We start from the raw sequence: 12,034 nt of genomic DNA on the forward strand, positions 1-12,034 counted from the left end.
CACTCCGCTGCTTTATAAGGAACACCTCATAGCTCTCCTCACTTCGCCAATGGGAAAGCGCAGGCACGGAGGGGTCATGTAACTGCCTGAGGTCACACACCTCCGGAACCATAGAGCTGGGAGAAGCCAGCATGCACTTCTAAGGCTGAGGTTTCTGGGGTGGTCTTGGCCCCACTCTTGGGGGCGCCCCTCCCTCCATGGCCCCAGTTCCCCTGGATGTCCGCTTCCAGCCCAGCTGTACTCCAGGCCACTTCACTGCTGGCTCAGTGAATAGTGTATTCCCCCCCCCCCTCCAGGCCCCTCTACTGGGTGAACCTGGCAGCAACAGTACTAGGCTTTCTGGGTCTTGGGGGGGGCTGCCCAGGAAACAAAGCTTGGCCCCTCCCTCACTAGCCTCAGCTCCTCCCGGCTCTGCCTGTCCACCCCTTCAAGCCCACTCTCCTGCCTCCCACCTGCCCCGGGGCAGTGCGTGGGCTGCAGTGAAGGGCAACTTCCTTTCCTAGCTACACAAGGGGGGTTCCCTCTCTCCCAAGAGCCGCTCCTCTCCAACGCCCCTGAGACTGCCTGTGGGGTCCACCCCTCCCCACTCGGCATCCCTGAGGTCCGGCAGAGCAGGGATTCCGTGGGAGCGAGAGAATAAAGCCACAGCCTATCAGTGCACCCTGTCCAATCAGAAGGCATCCCCGGATTTGGGAGCGGGCTGGGCCACCAGGTGGGGGAGGTGGGGCACACCCAGTCGGGCCCTGCGGCCTCACCTGTGGGCGATCTTGAGGCTGGACCTCTCCAAACTCTGTCTTCCTCTGACAGCTACTCCAGCCCAGGGGGAGAAGAAACATAGCCACGAAAGTCACATCTCCTCCAGCTCCACTGGGGTTGATAAGGCGCCCCAGGTGCCCTCCCCCCGCCCCCTCCCTCCCGCAGTGTACCCCGCTACTTTTGTTCAAGCTGTGGCATTGGACAGAATTGGTTTTCTGGCTCCAGGAATGGGGGGGGGGCGTTATGAGACTGCCCCCCACCACCCCACTTGGTTTATGCACACGCTCTGCTCTCCTAGCCAAATCTAATCTTTCCTTCCTGCCCTTGTCTACCGTCCCCTGTCCCCATTCAGATTGTCTCCCTGGACACATGAAAAGCGCCCTGGCCCCACTCTCCGCGGCTGGGAGGGAGGGGGCCCCAGCTTGGTCTCTTTGAATGCTCCACACCAGTCTCCCAGCCTGACCCAGACGGGTGGAGCCGGGGGCTTGAGACCGCAAGTCCCCCGCCCTCCCGGCAGCCCTGGCCCCCAGCTCGGCCAGTCCCCTGACAGCTCATGTCCCACGTCCCAGTCCATCCCTTCTCCCCCTTGTCTCGTTTGCTCTTGTCCCCACAGGAATGCTAACTTCCACGGGGCAGAGATTCCGTCTTCTTAAAAGCTTTTATCCTGGGTCCCACGGGCCACGGGGCCGGCAGCAGTTGCGCACTCAGTCTTTGTTGGGTGAAGGACAGCCTGCGGAAGGTGGCTGGGGTCAGGGGAGCCCCCCCCCGGCCCCGCCCTGACCTTCCACCGGCCCCACCCCCACCCCCGGGCGAGCCTCTGCCTCTGAATCAGCCGAGGCGTCAGGACACACCCCTCCCGCCCGCTCCACGCGGACTGGGGCCTCCGGGCCTGAGCTGCGTGCCTTGGACCCCAGGCCCTTCCCGGAGGCCTCTTGGGGAGGGCCTCCAATGCCCTCGGTGCCCCACCTCCCTCATCTCACTGGCATCTGCCTGGCCGGTGCGGGCAGAGGGCTGGGCGCGGTGGGGGAAGGAGGCAGAAGGCGCGTTCACCGCGCGCCGCTCGGCGGAGCCTCCCAGGCAGGGGAACGGCGTCGGGGCTGCGCGCTCGGCGGAGCGCAGGTGCAGGCGGCGGGCTGCCGAGAGCCTTCAATATGCAACTATGTTGCGACCGGCGGCCCGGGACCCGCACGGGGTCCGACAGCAGAGCTGGGAGGCAGGGCGGGAAAAGCTGGGGCTGGGCTGGACGGCGGAGCCTGCCTGCCTGCCTCCCCTCTGTCCTTCCGTTCATGCGTTCCTTCCTTCCTTCATTCATTCTTTCGTTCGCTCGCTCCAGAACAGATGTGGGGCTCTCACTTCGCCTAAGAGCTGGAGGTACCGAGGGAGGAGGGAGGGAGGGAAGGAGCCGGGCAGGGACACTTGGGCCGAAGGGGCGGTCTGCGCGACACTGCGGGGCATCACCTAGCCGCCCAAGGCCCCTCCATCCGGGCGAGCCCTCCCACAGCGCCCCTAGCCGCCCTTCTCCCGGGCACCATGCTCTTCCCCACTTCCCGGGCACCGACAGCACCCCGTGCGGTCCTGTGCCCATCGGGGCGCAATTTGCGCGGGTCCAAAGAGGGCTTAACCTTCTGGAGCGAATGGCGGAGGTTTCGTTCGGAGGAGCCGGCCGCCCGGTGGCAGGGCCCGAGCGGGGGCGGGGCGGGGGCGGGGCGGGGCGGGACGGGGGCGGGGCGGGGCCGGCCGAGTCCCAATCAGCCCGCCGGCCGCCGCACTCGCGGTCGTCACTCTGGACAGTGCTGAGTTCCTTCCGCGCCAGGCGTCTTGCGCTCCGAGTTGTTCTGCGCCCTGAAGGCTCCTGCGCCCTGAGGTCGCCCGCACCCCGAGGTCTTCGCTTCCACCATGAGGCTGAGAAGGTGAGGGGCTGTCGGTCGGGCCCGACGGGAGCCGGGGAAGAAGCGGAGGCACCACCGCAGGGCGCTGGGTGCCGGGGAGGGACCCATCCCGTGCGCCCTGGCGGCCGCGGCCGGGGACCCGCTCACTTGGCTGCCCAGACGCGGGATCCGCGCGAAGCGTGGGCGGCCTCGCGCGGGGCCGGCGGGCGCGGTTACCTGCTGGCCGGTGGCATCCGCCCGGGGAGGACCGGGCGTCGCGACCCGCGGCCGCGCGTGGGAGTGCTGGGGGGCGGGGTCCTTGGGAAGGGAAGGGAAAGGAGAGCGCGCACTTCCTCTCCCCCACTCCTTCCCACTCCCCTCCCCCGCTCCCAGACGATTGCCAGACGTGGAAGAATGGGGGATGTGATATCTCCCGAGCCCTCGGGTGCCCGCTCCCTCCCACACACCAGGGATTTCCCCTCCGCCATTAGCGGAGCCAAAAGGAAAGGTGGAGCTGCTGGGGTCCAGCCGTCACTCCTGGCCTCCGGAAGCCTGCGGGTGAACAGCTTTGAGCCTAGCTTTTTGCCAAAACGCCACCTTCAGGGCACGTTGTAGGGTTAACGACCTTGATAAACTGGTGAGGCACCTGGTCCCCAGGTTTTCCACCCACACAGCCCCAAGGCCTTCCCACACCTGGGTCCTGCAGCCCAGTCTCTCCAGTTAGAAATGTAGGTAGTTTTACACAGTTCTGTTTCCTCAAAAGAAAAAAAAGTACTAGAATGTCAGCCACCAACCACCCTCACCTGGGGATCATGGCCCTGTCTGTGCCTTCTCTCCTCTCTGACCCAAGGAGGGTAGGCTGGGGCAAGAGGCAGGGTGGTGACAGGATGCAGGCCGGGATGGTGGGCCTGGGGAAGTGGTCCCTAGTGTTTGACAGCAGGGATCAGAAGACCTCCCAGGGAGGGGGTACAGAGGACCAGGGCACACTGTACCCTGCTGGAGCCCAGAGCATGTGCCCAGATGCCCCAAAGAGGCCCTGACAGGCGCACTCAGGAGCCCTGGACCCAGAGCACAGCCAAGGCGCCTCAGGAGCACCCGCTGGGTGGCCTCCATGGGAGAGAAATGGGGGCCACAGAGGAGTTTTCATAGCTTTGTATTTTAGAAGGCTGCTCTGGCTCAGGGAAAGATGTTTGGAGGAGTCAGGACTGGAGACAGGTTATCACAGCTGTCCCCACAAACAGGAATGGTGACCTCACCAGGGACAGTGAGAGAGGACAGGCCCACCTGCAGGCTGTGGCCTCTGTGGGGTGTGGGGGAGCCCCCGGTGGCAAGGGACATGTCTTTATGCAGAGTCAAATGAGAGCTGTCAGGGATGAGGCGGGGTCTCTGTCCAGAACAAAGGGCACAGGACATCCTGGGAGGCCAGCAGGAGGGGTTGGCTAGGCTAAAGGGTGCCAGGACTCTCAAAAGTCTGGAAGTTTTCCCCCTGGCAGCTCAGCTGCCCAGCAGGTGGGAGGAGCCTCCCAGTTTGGTTTCAGAATGAGTTAGTTCCCCAGAGGGTTGTCCTGCAGCTCACCCACTACCATTGGGCATCTTAGATCTTCTCTTTCTCCCCCAATTAAATGCAGCTCTTGCTATAAATACTCTGAAAGTGTTTCTTTCTGATTTCAATTTCTTGGAATCTGTCCCTGCATGCCTAGGGAACCAAGGAGTCGAAGGCTGTGGCCTTGGGAGTGTCTTCCACTACCCTTTATCACACTCTCATCAGTGTTTTGGGGGGTTGTTAATACAGGAGCTGGCTGGTTGGAGGGGATGCTGGCCCCCCCCCCCCCGGACTTGCTGTTCTGGGCAGGGAGGTGGGTGAACCCTGCTGCAGGGGCCTCGCTTGTGGGCTGGCTGTCAGTGGATGTGTCCACTTTCTTGCGATGGGTATAGTCCCCTCCTGCCCACGAGAAGCAGCCTTCACCTTCTGGGAGGAGTGGGACTCACCTGCCTTTCTGGTTCCTTTCCAGTGCCGGCCTGCTCCTACTGCTGCTCAGCGGCCTGCAAGCTGGTGAGTCCCAGAGCCCTCGTGGTCCGGAGGCCAGTTCCAGGCCCCCCAGTGTGGAGAGTGGGACCAGGAGGTGCAGGTGTCAGCAGGGGCCCTGCCACGGCCCTTCATGTTTTTCCAGGGACCCCTGTGAGAAAGCTGGGCTCCAAGGCCGGGTAATGTGTGGGGTCCAAGGCCACAAAGGGGACGCTTGTCCAGACACAGTAGTTCTTGTTTTATCATGGGATAGGTGTAGGTGGAGCACACTTCCTCCCTTGTGTGTCAGTCCCCTGCTTTCCAGATGAGCTGGGAGCTTCCTTATTTCCTTCACCCCAGTCAGGTTCCAGAAGAGCAAGGAACCAGGGATGCAGGCTGCAGCGGAGACCGAAGCCCTGCTGAGCCTTTCAACTCAGAGGGTGCAGGGCAGGGCACCCAGCCACTTTTCCTGCAGGCGTCCAAGTGTCTAAACTGATGGTAAAGCCAGTCTGGACATACCACATGGGCCTTTCTTGGCACAGGACGAGCAGCATTATAAAGCTGTTGTTGAGAAACTGATGTTTTCTTTCAAATGTCTACATTTTTACAAAACCTTTCCCATTTGAATTCATTATAAACTCCCAACAGAATCCCGCTTGGTCCCGGTGCCCACCCCAGCTTCTCCCAGCGCTGGCCTCTTACAGAGTGACAGGAAATCAACATTAGACAGCACATCACAGGAGCAGACCGCAAATTCTGAATTTTCAAACCGTTGCATTCCTACGTGTATCTTATGGATACATCCCTTATCTCCTGAAATGAGTCGGAATTAGTGTTTGAGACGTGTGTGTGTGTGTGTGTGTGTCCCCCCCCCCCCCCGTGAGTAATTTTGCAGGCTAGGAGTCAGCTTCAGAAAACAAATGTTGTACTTTTTGAATCACCACAGATGCTCAAGAGAAAGAAGTCAGAGCCATAGTGGGCAGCGACGTCAAGCTCAGCTGCATTCACACCGAAGAAAGAAGTTTTGATTTAAATGAACTTCATGTTTATTGGCAAATTAGCGTTCCTGGTAACAACAAGCCAAAAACTGTGACTTTCTACCTAGCCGGGAACAGCTCCGTGGGCCATGCCAATAACCAGTACCAGGACCGGGCCGAGATGTCACTGGACGGCATGAAGCAGGGCGACTTCTCTCTGCATCTGCACAACATCACCCCCCAGGATGAGCAGAAGTTCAACTGCCTGGTGTTCAGGAACCTCAAGCGGGTTCTGGAGGTTATGGTCTCGCTGCACGTGGCAGGTAAGAGCTCGGATGCTGACGGCCGACTTCATCGCAGCCTCCAGCCTGGAGCGAGCATAAACGAGCCCGCTTATCTGGCTCATTCACCTTTTTTTTCCCAGGGAGAAAATCCCAGTCTCAGCAGCCTTCTCCTTACCTGTGCAGGAAGCTGAGTTGGCTGAAACATCATTCAGCTTGTAAGAAAGTTTTGCGTAACCCCAAGCTCCCTGTTTCACAGAGATTCTCCTAATCTTGGTGTCCTTGCCTTGAACTTGCCAGCTCAACTCCAAGTAGATTTTTTAAAATAAAATCAGGAAGGAGTGCTCTCAGGCAGTGTTGAGGTCAGAATTTAGGAGGGAAATTAAAAATCAATCAAGATGCTCAGGGCGCTGTTTAGTTCAGGGATGGACTGTGTTCATTTCCGATGACTGCAAGCTCTCCATGTCACTAGATGCAAATGAGACAGCCTCTTTGGAGCAGGGAGTGGGTGCCAGTCACTGCCCCCAGGCTCCAGCTCCCCTACTGGGGCTGGAGAGAGTGACTCTTGGGCAGAACAGGGCCAATGCCCACTGCCCAGACCACAGCCCTAGTCCTGCCTCTCCACCAGGGTCAGGGGCACAACAGGCCACCTCCCCTCTAACCTGGCCCTGGGCACTGGGTACCCCTCCATTTCTGACTTTCAGAACCTGGCATCCCTCACCTCCCGTTTTTCTCCCCTGCAGCAAACTACAGCATGCCCGTGGTCAGCACCCCTAGCAGCACCCCCGAGGACAAGGAGCTCATTTTCACGTGCACGTCCACGGATGGCTATCCCAGGCCAAACGTGTACTGGATCAATAAGACGGACAACAGCGTGCTGGACGAGGCCCTGCAGAATAACACCGTCTCCCTAAACGCGCGGGGTTTGTATGACGTGGTCAGTGTCCTGAGGATCCGGCAGACCCCCAACGTGAACGTTGGCTGCTGCATCGAGAATGTGCTTCTACACCAGAACCTGACTGTCAGCACCCAGCAAAAGCCAGGTAAGGTCCCCCGGGGTCTGCATGCTGGCCCCAACCCAAGGTTGTGGGCCCAGGGTGATGGGAGATCCTCCCAGGCAGAAGACAAAGTCCCTACGAGGTGACCCAGCCGTGGCATCAGAAAGGTGATTGTAAGGGAGGGAAGAGTCAGATCCGTGGTGACGGAGTCACGGGGCAGGGCACTGAGTGCACAGAGCTTCATCTTCGCTCATGGGGCCAGTTTGGTGACCCATTTCATATAAGGGACGGAAGCTCTGAAAGGCTGTGTAACACAAGAGAAGCCCCAGGACTAGGCAGCGACACCGTCAGGATTGAAGGCCACACCCACACAGCCCCCACCGAGCTCCTTGCCTTTGGACGTGTGCCCCCTGAGAAGGCTGGGCCCCCCATATTAGGGGCTCCAGCTGGGCCTGGCTGCTGGTCCGAGGCCTCCCCATGGAAGGGGTGCAGACGAGTGACTCCTTCGTAAAGGCCCCAGGCTCTCTCCGCCTGTGTCCCTGTCACCAGTGTTGAGATGAGGGGTGGAAGGGGGAGGCGCATCTGGGCCAAGCCTGCTGCAGGAAAGGAGTGCCGGTCGTGACCTGTGGGCCTCGGGGCACAGTGGGAAGGGCTCCTTACTCCGGGCTTACAGGAATCCACAGTGGGGACCGCAGAGCGCAGGCCGTGGGCCTGCACAGGTCACAGCTGTGCCGCAGGCCCTGACCGACAGTGTGGGTGAAGCATGAACACATGCTGAGTGAAAGCAGCCAGTCCCGAGACGTCACGCGGTGCACGTTCCCCTCCATGTGAAACGCGGGGAATGGGCAAATCCTCAGACAGAGTAGGTCAGAGGTTGTCCGGGGTTCGGGGGGCAGTGAGGAGTAACTGCTGATGGCCGTGGGCTTTCTTTTGGGTGACAAAGCAGTCCTGGGATTAGGTAACGGTGGGGACTGCGCTGCATCGGGAATGCAGCGAGCGCCACTGAATCGTTCGCTTTCCAACGGTTAGTTTCACGTCACGTAAATGTCACCTTCACCTTTTTTTAAAAGTCAGCAATAAAGGTAGAAAAAGATTAAATTAAGTTCGATGTAAAAAGCCAGGGAGAACCTGTGCTTCCCGCCACGGCCCTCTCCAGGACCTTTGGACAGGCTGGGGTTGCCCATACCACGGGCAGGTGGGGAGGAGTGACGCCTGGAGAACAAAGCCCTTCTCTCCATCAGCTTTACGTTTCAAAAATTACAACAGGATGTCAGGGGAGTGCTGTGGAATTAATACTCCCTGCAGTGCTTCAAGTACTGCAGAAAAGACCCTTGTCCTGTAAGTCTCAGTCCTTTCCCTCTTTCCTTGTAGAAACGTTCACAGGCAACCACAGAGAAACCCCAGGTGACACCCACACGGGCACATCCACGGCCGTGGTGGCTGGGGTCACGCTACTGCTGATCGTGGCCGTGGCCGTGGCCATGGCTGCAGGCTGGTGGTGCAGGAGCCGGTGTCCTCGCTGGGGCTACGCAGGTACCAGGCGGGGCGGGGCGCTCATGTAGAAGGTTGGCGACTATTTGGTGGGAGTCACCGTTGTTGCCTTTCTCAAGGTGTTTAAAAACTCTGCAAAGAGCTGGCTTCATTTTGAGTGCAGTTTCAGTGGTGTTAACATCCTGAGCGGGCACAGCTCTGCCAAAGCTCCCACACGTGGATTGGAAGCCCGAGGTCTGCGGCGCCACGGTCCTGACACTGTCTCCCGGGGGGGGGGGGGGGGGGGGGGGGGACACACGATGGACTCTGTCCGGATCCAAAGGTCAGGACAGAGTTCATGTCTGTGGAAGCCGAGCTGCCCATCGGCCAGGCCTCAGAGGGTGCCCTGAGTCGGGGCACGAAGCACCTTGCTGTGGCCCTCACGCTTACCTCTTACAAAGCACCTGCCCTGAAAGCAGGTGGCCTGAGGGGCACTGCCCCAGGGAGTCTGTTCCTGGCCCCAGCGCTCAGGCCACCGGGGTCTTTAGACCGACCCCTTCCCACCCTCCGCTGCGCACACTGAGCGTTTCTGTTTTGTTCCAACAGGTACCCAGGCTTCTAGGCCAGAGCTGGAGTTCACCGGTGAGTTTGCCAAGGGGCTCGGGGAGAAAGCGTGCAGGTCACGTGGGCCCAGGAGGCTTGGCAGCCTCTCCTCGGTGTTTGCCACTTGGCACAGGCAATACTTGGTGACTAGGACATAGGTGCCCCCATTTTCAGAGACGCTGCAACCCCACAGTGAAGGCATTTTCCACCGGCCCCCCCCCCGTGGCCACTTGCTGACGTCGGGTTATGGAATTCCCCTCGTGTACACAGCAGGGACAGTAAGCAGGATGGGGGCCCCCGGCACCTCCACGGAGCTTCCATTCTCCATCCTCACTGCCTCTCTGACTACACACACACACACACCCCGTCCCCACAGGCGGCTTGAGCGAGTTCAGACACTGAGTCCTTCCTAATTGAACAGTTTTCTGGTGTTTACTGGGAGAGCTAAACACCCCATAGTCCCGGGAGCAAAGGTCGATGTCACTCCCATCCCAATTTAGGGAAAATATTCACCAGCAATCTCCAGTCCCCCACCAGCAGGTGCCTCAGGCTGTGAGTAGCTTTTGCAGTCAGGCCACTTGACACCTTAGGCAAATAACGGCACCTATTGGAGCCCCATCTTTCCACCTACGGTGCCCAGAGCACCCACCATGAGTGGGCCCAGGTGCCCAGAGCACCCACCATGAGTGGGCCCACCTGTTACCCAGGCGAGCCTGGGTCACGTCAGCTGACTCTGGCTGCCAGAGATGCTCTCCCGGGGCCCACGCAAACCAATTTCAGATAACCCTGGAACACAACTAACTAAAAGCACAGGGCCTGCCCACCTGAGACCACTGAAGCGTGCCGGTCCCGGGCAGCTGTTCTGAACCCCTTAGCTTCACCTTCACCATCCTGAGTCCCAACAAAATCTCTTTGCCTCCAAAATGAAAAAGAGCAGGCACAGTATTTCACATTCCTCTCCATTCTCTTTCCTTCCAAGACCACGTTTGACGAGAGCTCACTCTCGGGACAGGGACAAGGCTTCTGTGAGGTGCCACCTAGAGGGACATCGGGCGGCTGCTTGAGAACTGACTCCGGCAGGCTGGTGGCGAAGGGGAACCATCAGCCTGCACCACTGATGAGGGGCCTCATGGACTCGAGGCCTCTCTGGCCTTGGAGGGGACACGCAGGGGTTTCCCCTGGAAAGACTGCGCTCGCCCCCACGAGTAGGCGCCCCAGCTTCACTGCCAAACAGCAGAAAGGGACCTCAAGACGGCTCCTTCCCGCCACCAGCCCCCGAGAGTCCTCAGAGCTCTTCTCGGCGTCCCAGATGCATGCCGTGGGCGAGGGGTCCCGAGAGTGACAGGATGAGCTCCTGTGCAGATAGAAGAGTGAAGGTGGCCGCTGTCTTCTGGGACGGCCTCTGCGGGGTGGAGGCCGAAGGAGGGTGTTTGTAGGGGCTCCTGAGATTGCATGTGTGGGTGTCCTGAATGCAGAGAATGGTCAACCCTCAAAGACCCCAGGAGTCGCTTTCCTCTGGGATACTCACTGGGAAGAAAACTCAACCTCGGCTGTTGTGGTGACAAGCCTCTGCCCGCCTGTAAAAGCACTACAGAATTTCACGGGACGTGGCTCTGCGGCAGGAGACGTGGCTTGGGGGGGCGGCGGACACGCATTTCCAGTGGACACGGGCTTGGACATGTGATCAGCAAAGGCCTCCAGAGTGGGGCTGTGACGTGGACAGAGCGGGCTGGGCAGCCCCCTGCCTCCCGTGACCTCGTGCTCGTGCTCCCCTGAGAACCTGCACAGTCTGATGGAGACCCCGACTCACACGCCAGGCTCCTCGGGGCCCCCCAGCCTCCCAGGTGATGGGAGACGGGCAGTGGTCCTGGCCTCCCCGGCAGTTTCCCTGTTGTTCCCTGGAATGAATCTTGCAGTTCAGTGTTTCCAGAAGGTTCTGCAAAGGAGGCTGCCAGGTAACCCAGGTGTGCACACCCTGGGAAATGGTCATTCAGCACGGAGGGGTCCCAGACCCAGACTTCGAAGAGAAGTGAGGGCCGGGCTCACGGTGAAGCAGAGTTCAGCACTTGTCACAAGAAATCCTTCGTCTGTCTTTGCAGCAAAAAGCCCTTGTGGGGCTTTTAAATGAGCGTGATGAGGAACCTGCTAGACTTTTAACATAGAAGACGAGTGTCATTCCTGAGAGCAACAGAAGGTCACTCATTGACATTTGGAGCACAGAAGCACTGGGGTGTGGTGCCCAGGCCTCCAGGCCTGAGGGGCCCTGGAGGAGCTGGGGGGCCGGTCTCGCCCAGGCAGGTGGGGGCAGCCATGAAGGGCAGCTGAATCCGGCCGCTTTCCTGCCGGAGGCTGGTGTCCTCCTTGGAGGAGGCGGCAGTGGGCCGGGATCACCTGCTTCTGCCCCCTTACTCCTGGACCCAGGAAGGCCCCTCGGCCCTTTCCCAGCACCGTGCTGACCTAGACCTGGGCTCCGGGACCGCCAAGGCCCTGCTCTTCAGGCTCGGAGCCCGGATTGGTCATCTCGCTGCTGGTCCCCAACACCCCTCAGCCACAGCCTGGGGAAGGTGGACTGACCTCTGGGACATAGCACTCCATGTCCTCCGGGCTCACACTGGTTCCCCCCTCCCCCCCCCATGCTGTAGATCCGCCGAATGACCGTGTTTGACATCCGTTCCCACAAAAAACAATTTAAGAGAATACAAGATAAGCTATGTCAATGGCTTTGGTCAGCTCAGCTTGTCCTTTCTGCAAGTCTGGGGCCCCTGCCTCATCCCGTCGGTTTTTACCCTGGGGGAGTCCTGTTCCCAGGGGATGCTGGGCAAGGTCTGGAGACATTGTAGTTGTCTCACTGGGGGTTGCTACTGGCCTCCAGTGTGTAGAAGGCAGGGGTGCCGCTCAAAGTCTGAAAACATACAGCCCATCGCAGAGAAGTGTCCCCTTCTCCCCCGAAGGTTGGTGCAGGGGTGAGTCCGTACCCTCCCAGGCCACTTTCCCAGGGTGGGCAGGGCAAGTGGAGCCCTCCTCCCACCCCCATCCACACTGGGTCTCGGAGGAGACGTTTGGTTGACAGGGTTAG

The 12,034-nt window shown here is 59.9% G+C and overlaps 1 protein-coding gene across 1 annotated transcript; it reads left to right on the forward strand.

Moving 5' to 3' along the window:
• Positions 1-2,521: 2,521 nt before the first annotated feature.
• Positions 2,522-11,686, forward strand: ICOSLG (inducible T cell costimulator ligand). Its single transcript, XM_081138659.1, has 7 exons — positions 2,522-2,666; positions 4,637-4,677; positions 5,576-5,929; positions 6,631-6,930; positions 8,257-8,418; positions 8,962-8,997; positions 9,938-11,686. The coding sequence occupies exons 1-7, from the start codon at positions 2,653-2,655 to the stop codon at positions 9,946-9,948; spliced, it is 918 nt and encodes a 305-aa protein (XP_080994785.1). The 5' UTR covers positions 2,522-2,652; the 3' UTR covers positions 9,949-11,686.
• The last annotated feature ends 348 nt before the right edge of the window (positions 11,687-12,034 follow it).

This window comes from Miniopterus schreibersii, assembly GCF_964146895.1.
Source record: "Miniopterus schreibersii genome assembly, chromosome: 5".
Classification (NCBI taxonomy): domain Eukaryota; kingdom Metazoa; phylum Chordata; class Mammalia; order Chiroptera; family Miniopteridae; genus Miniopterus; species Miniopterus schreibersii.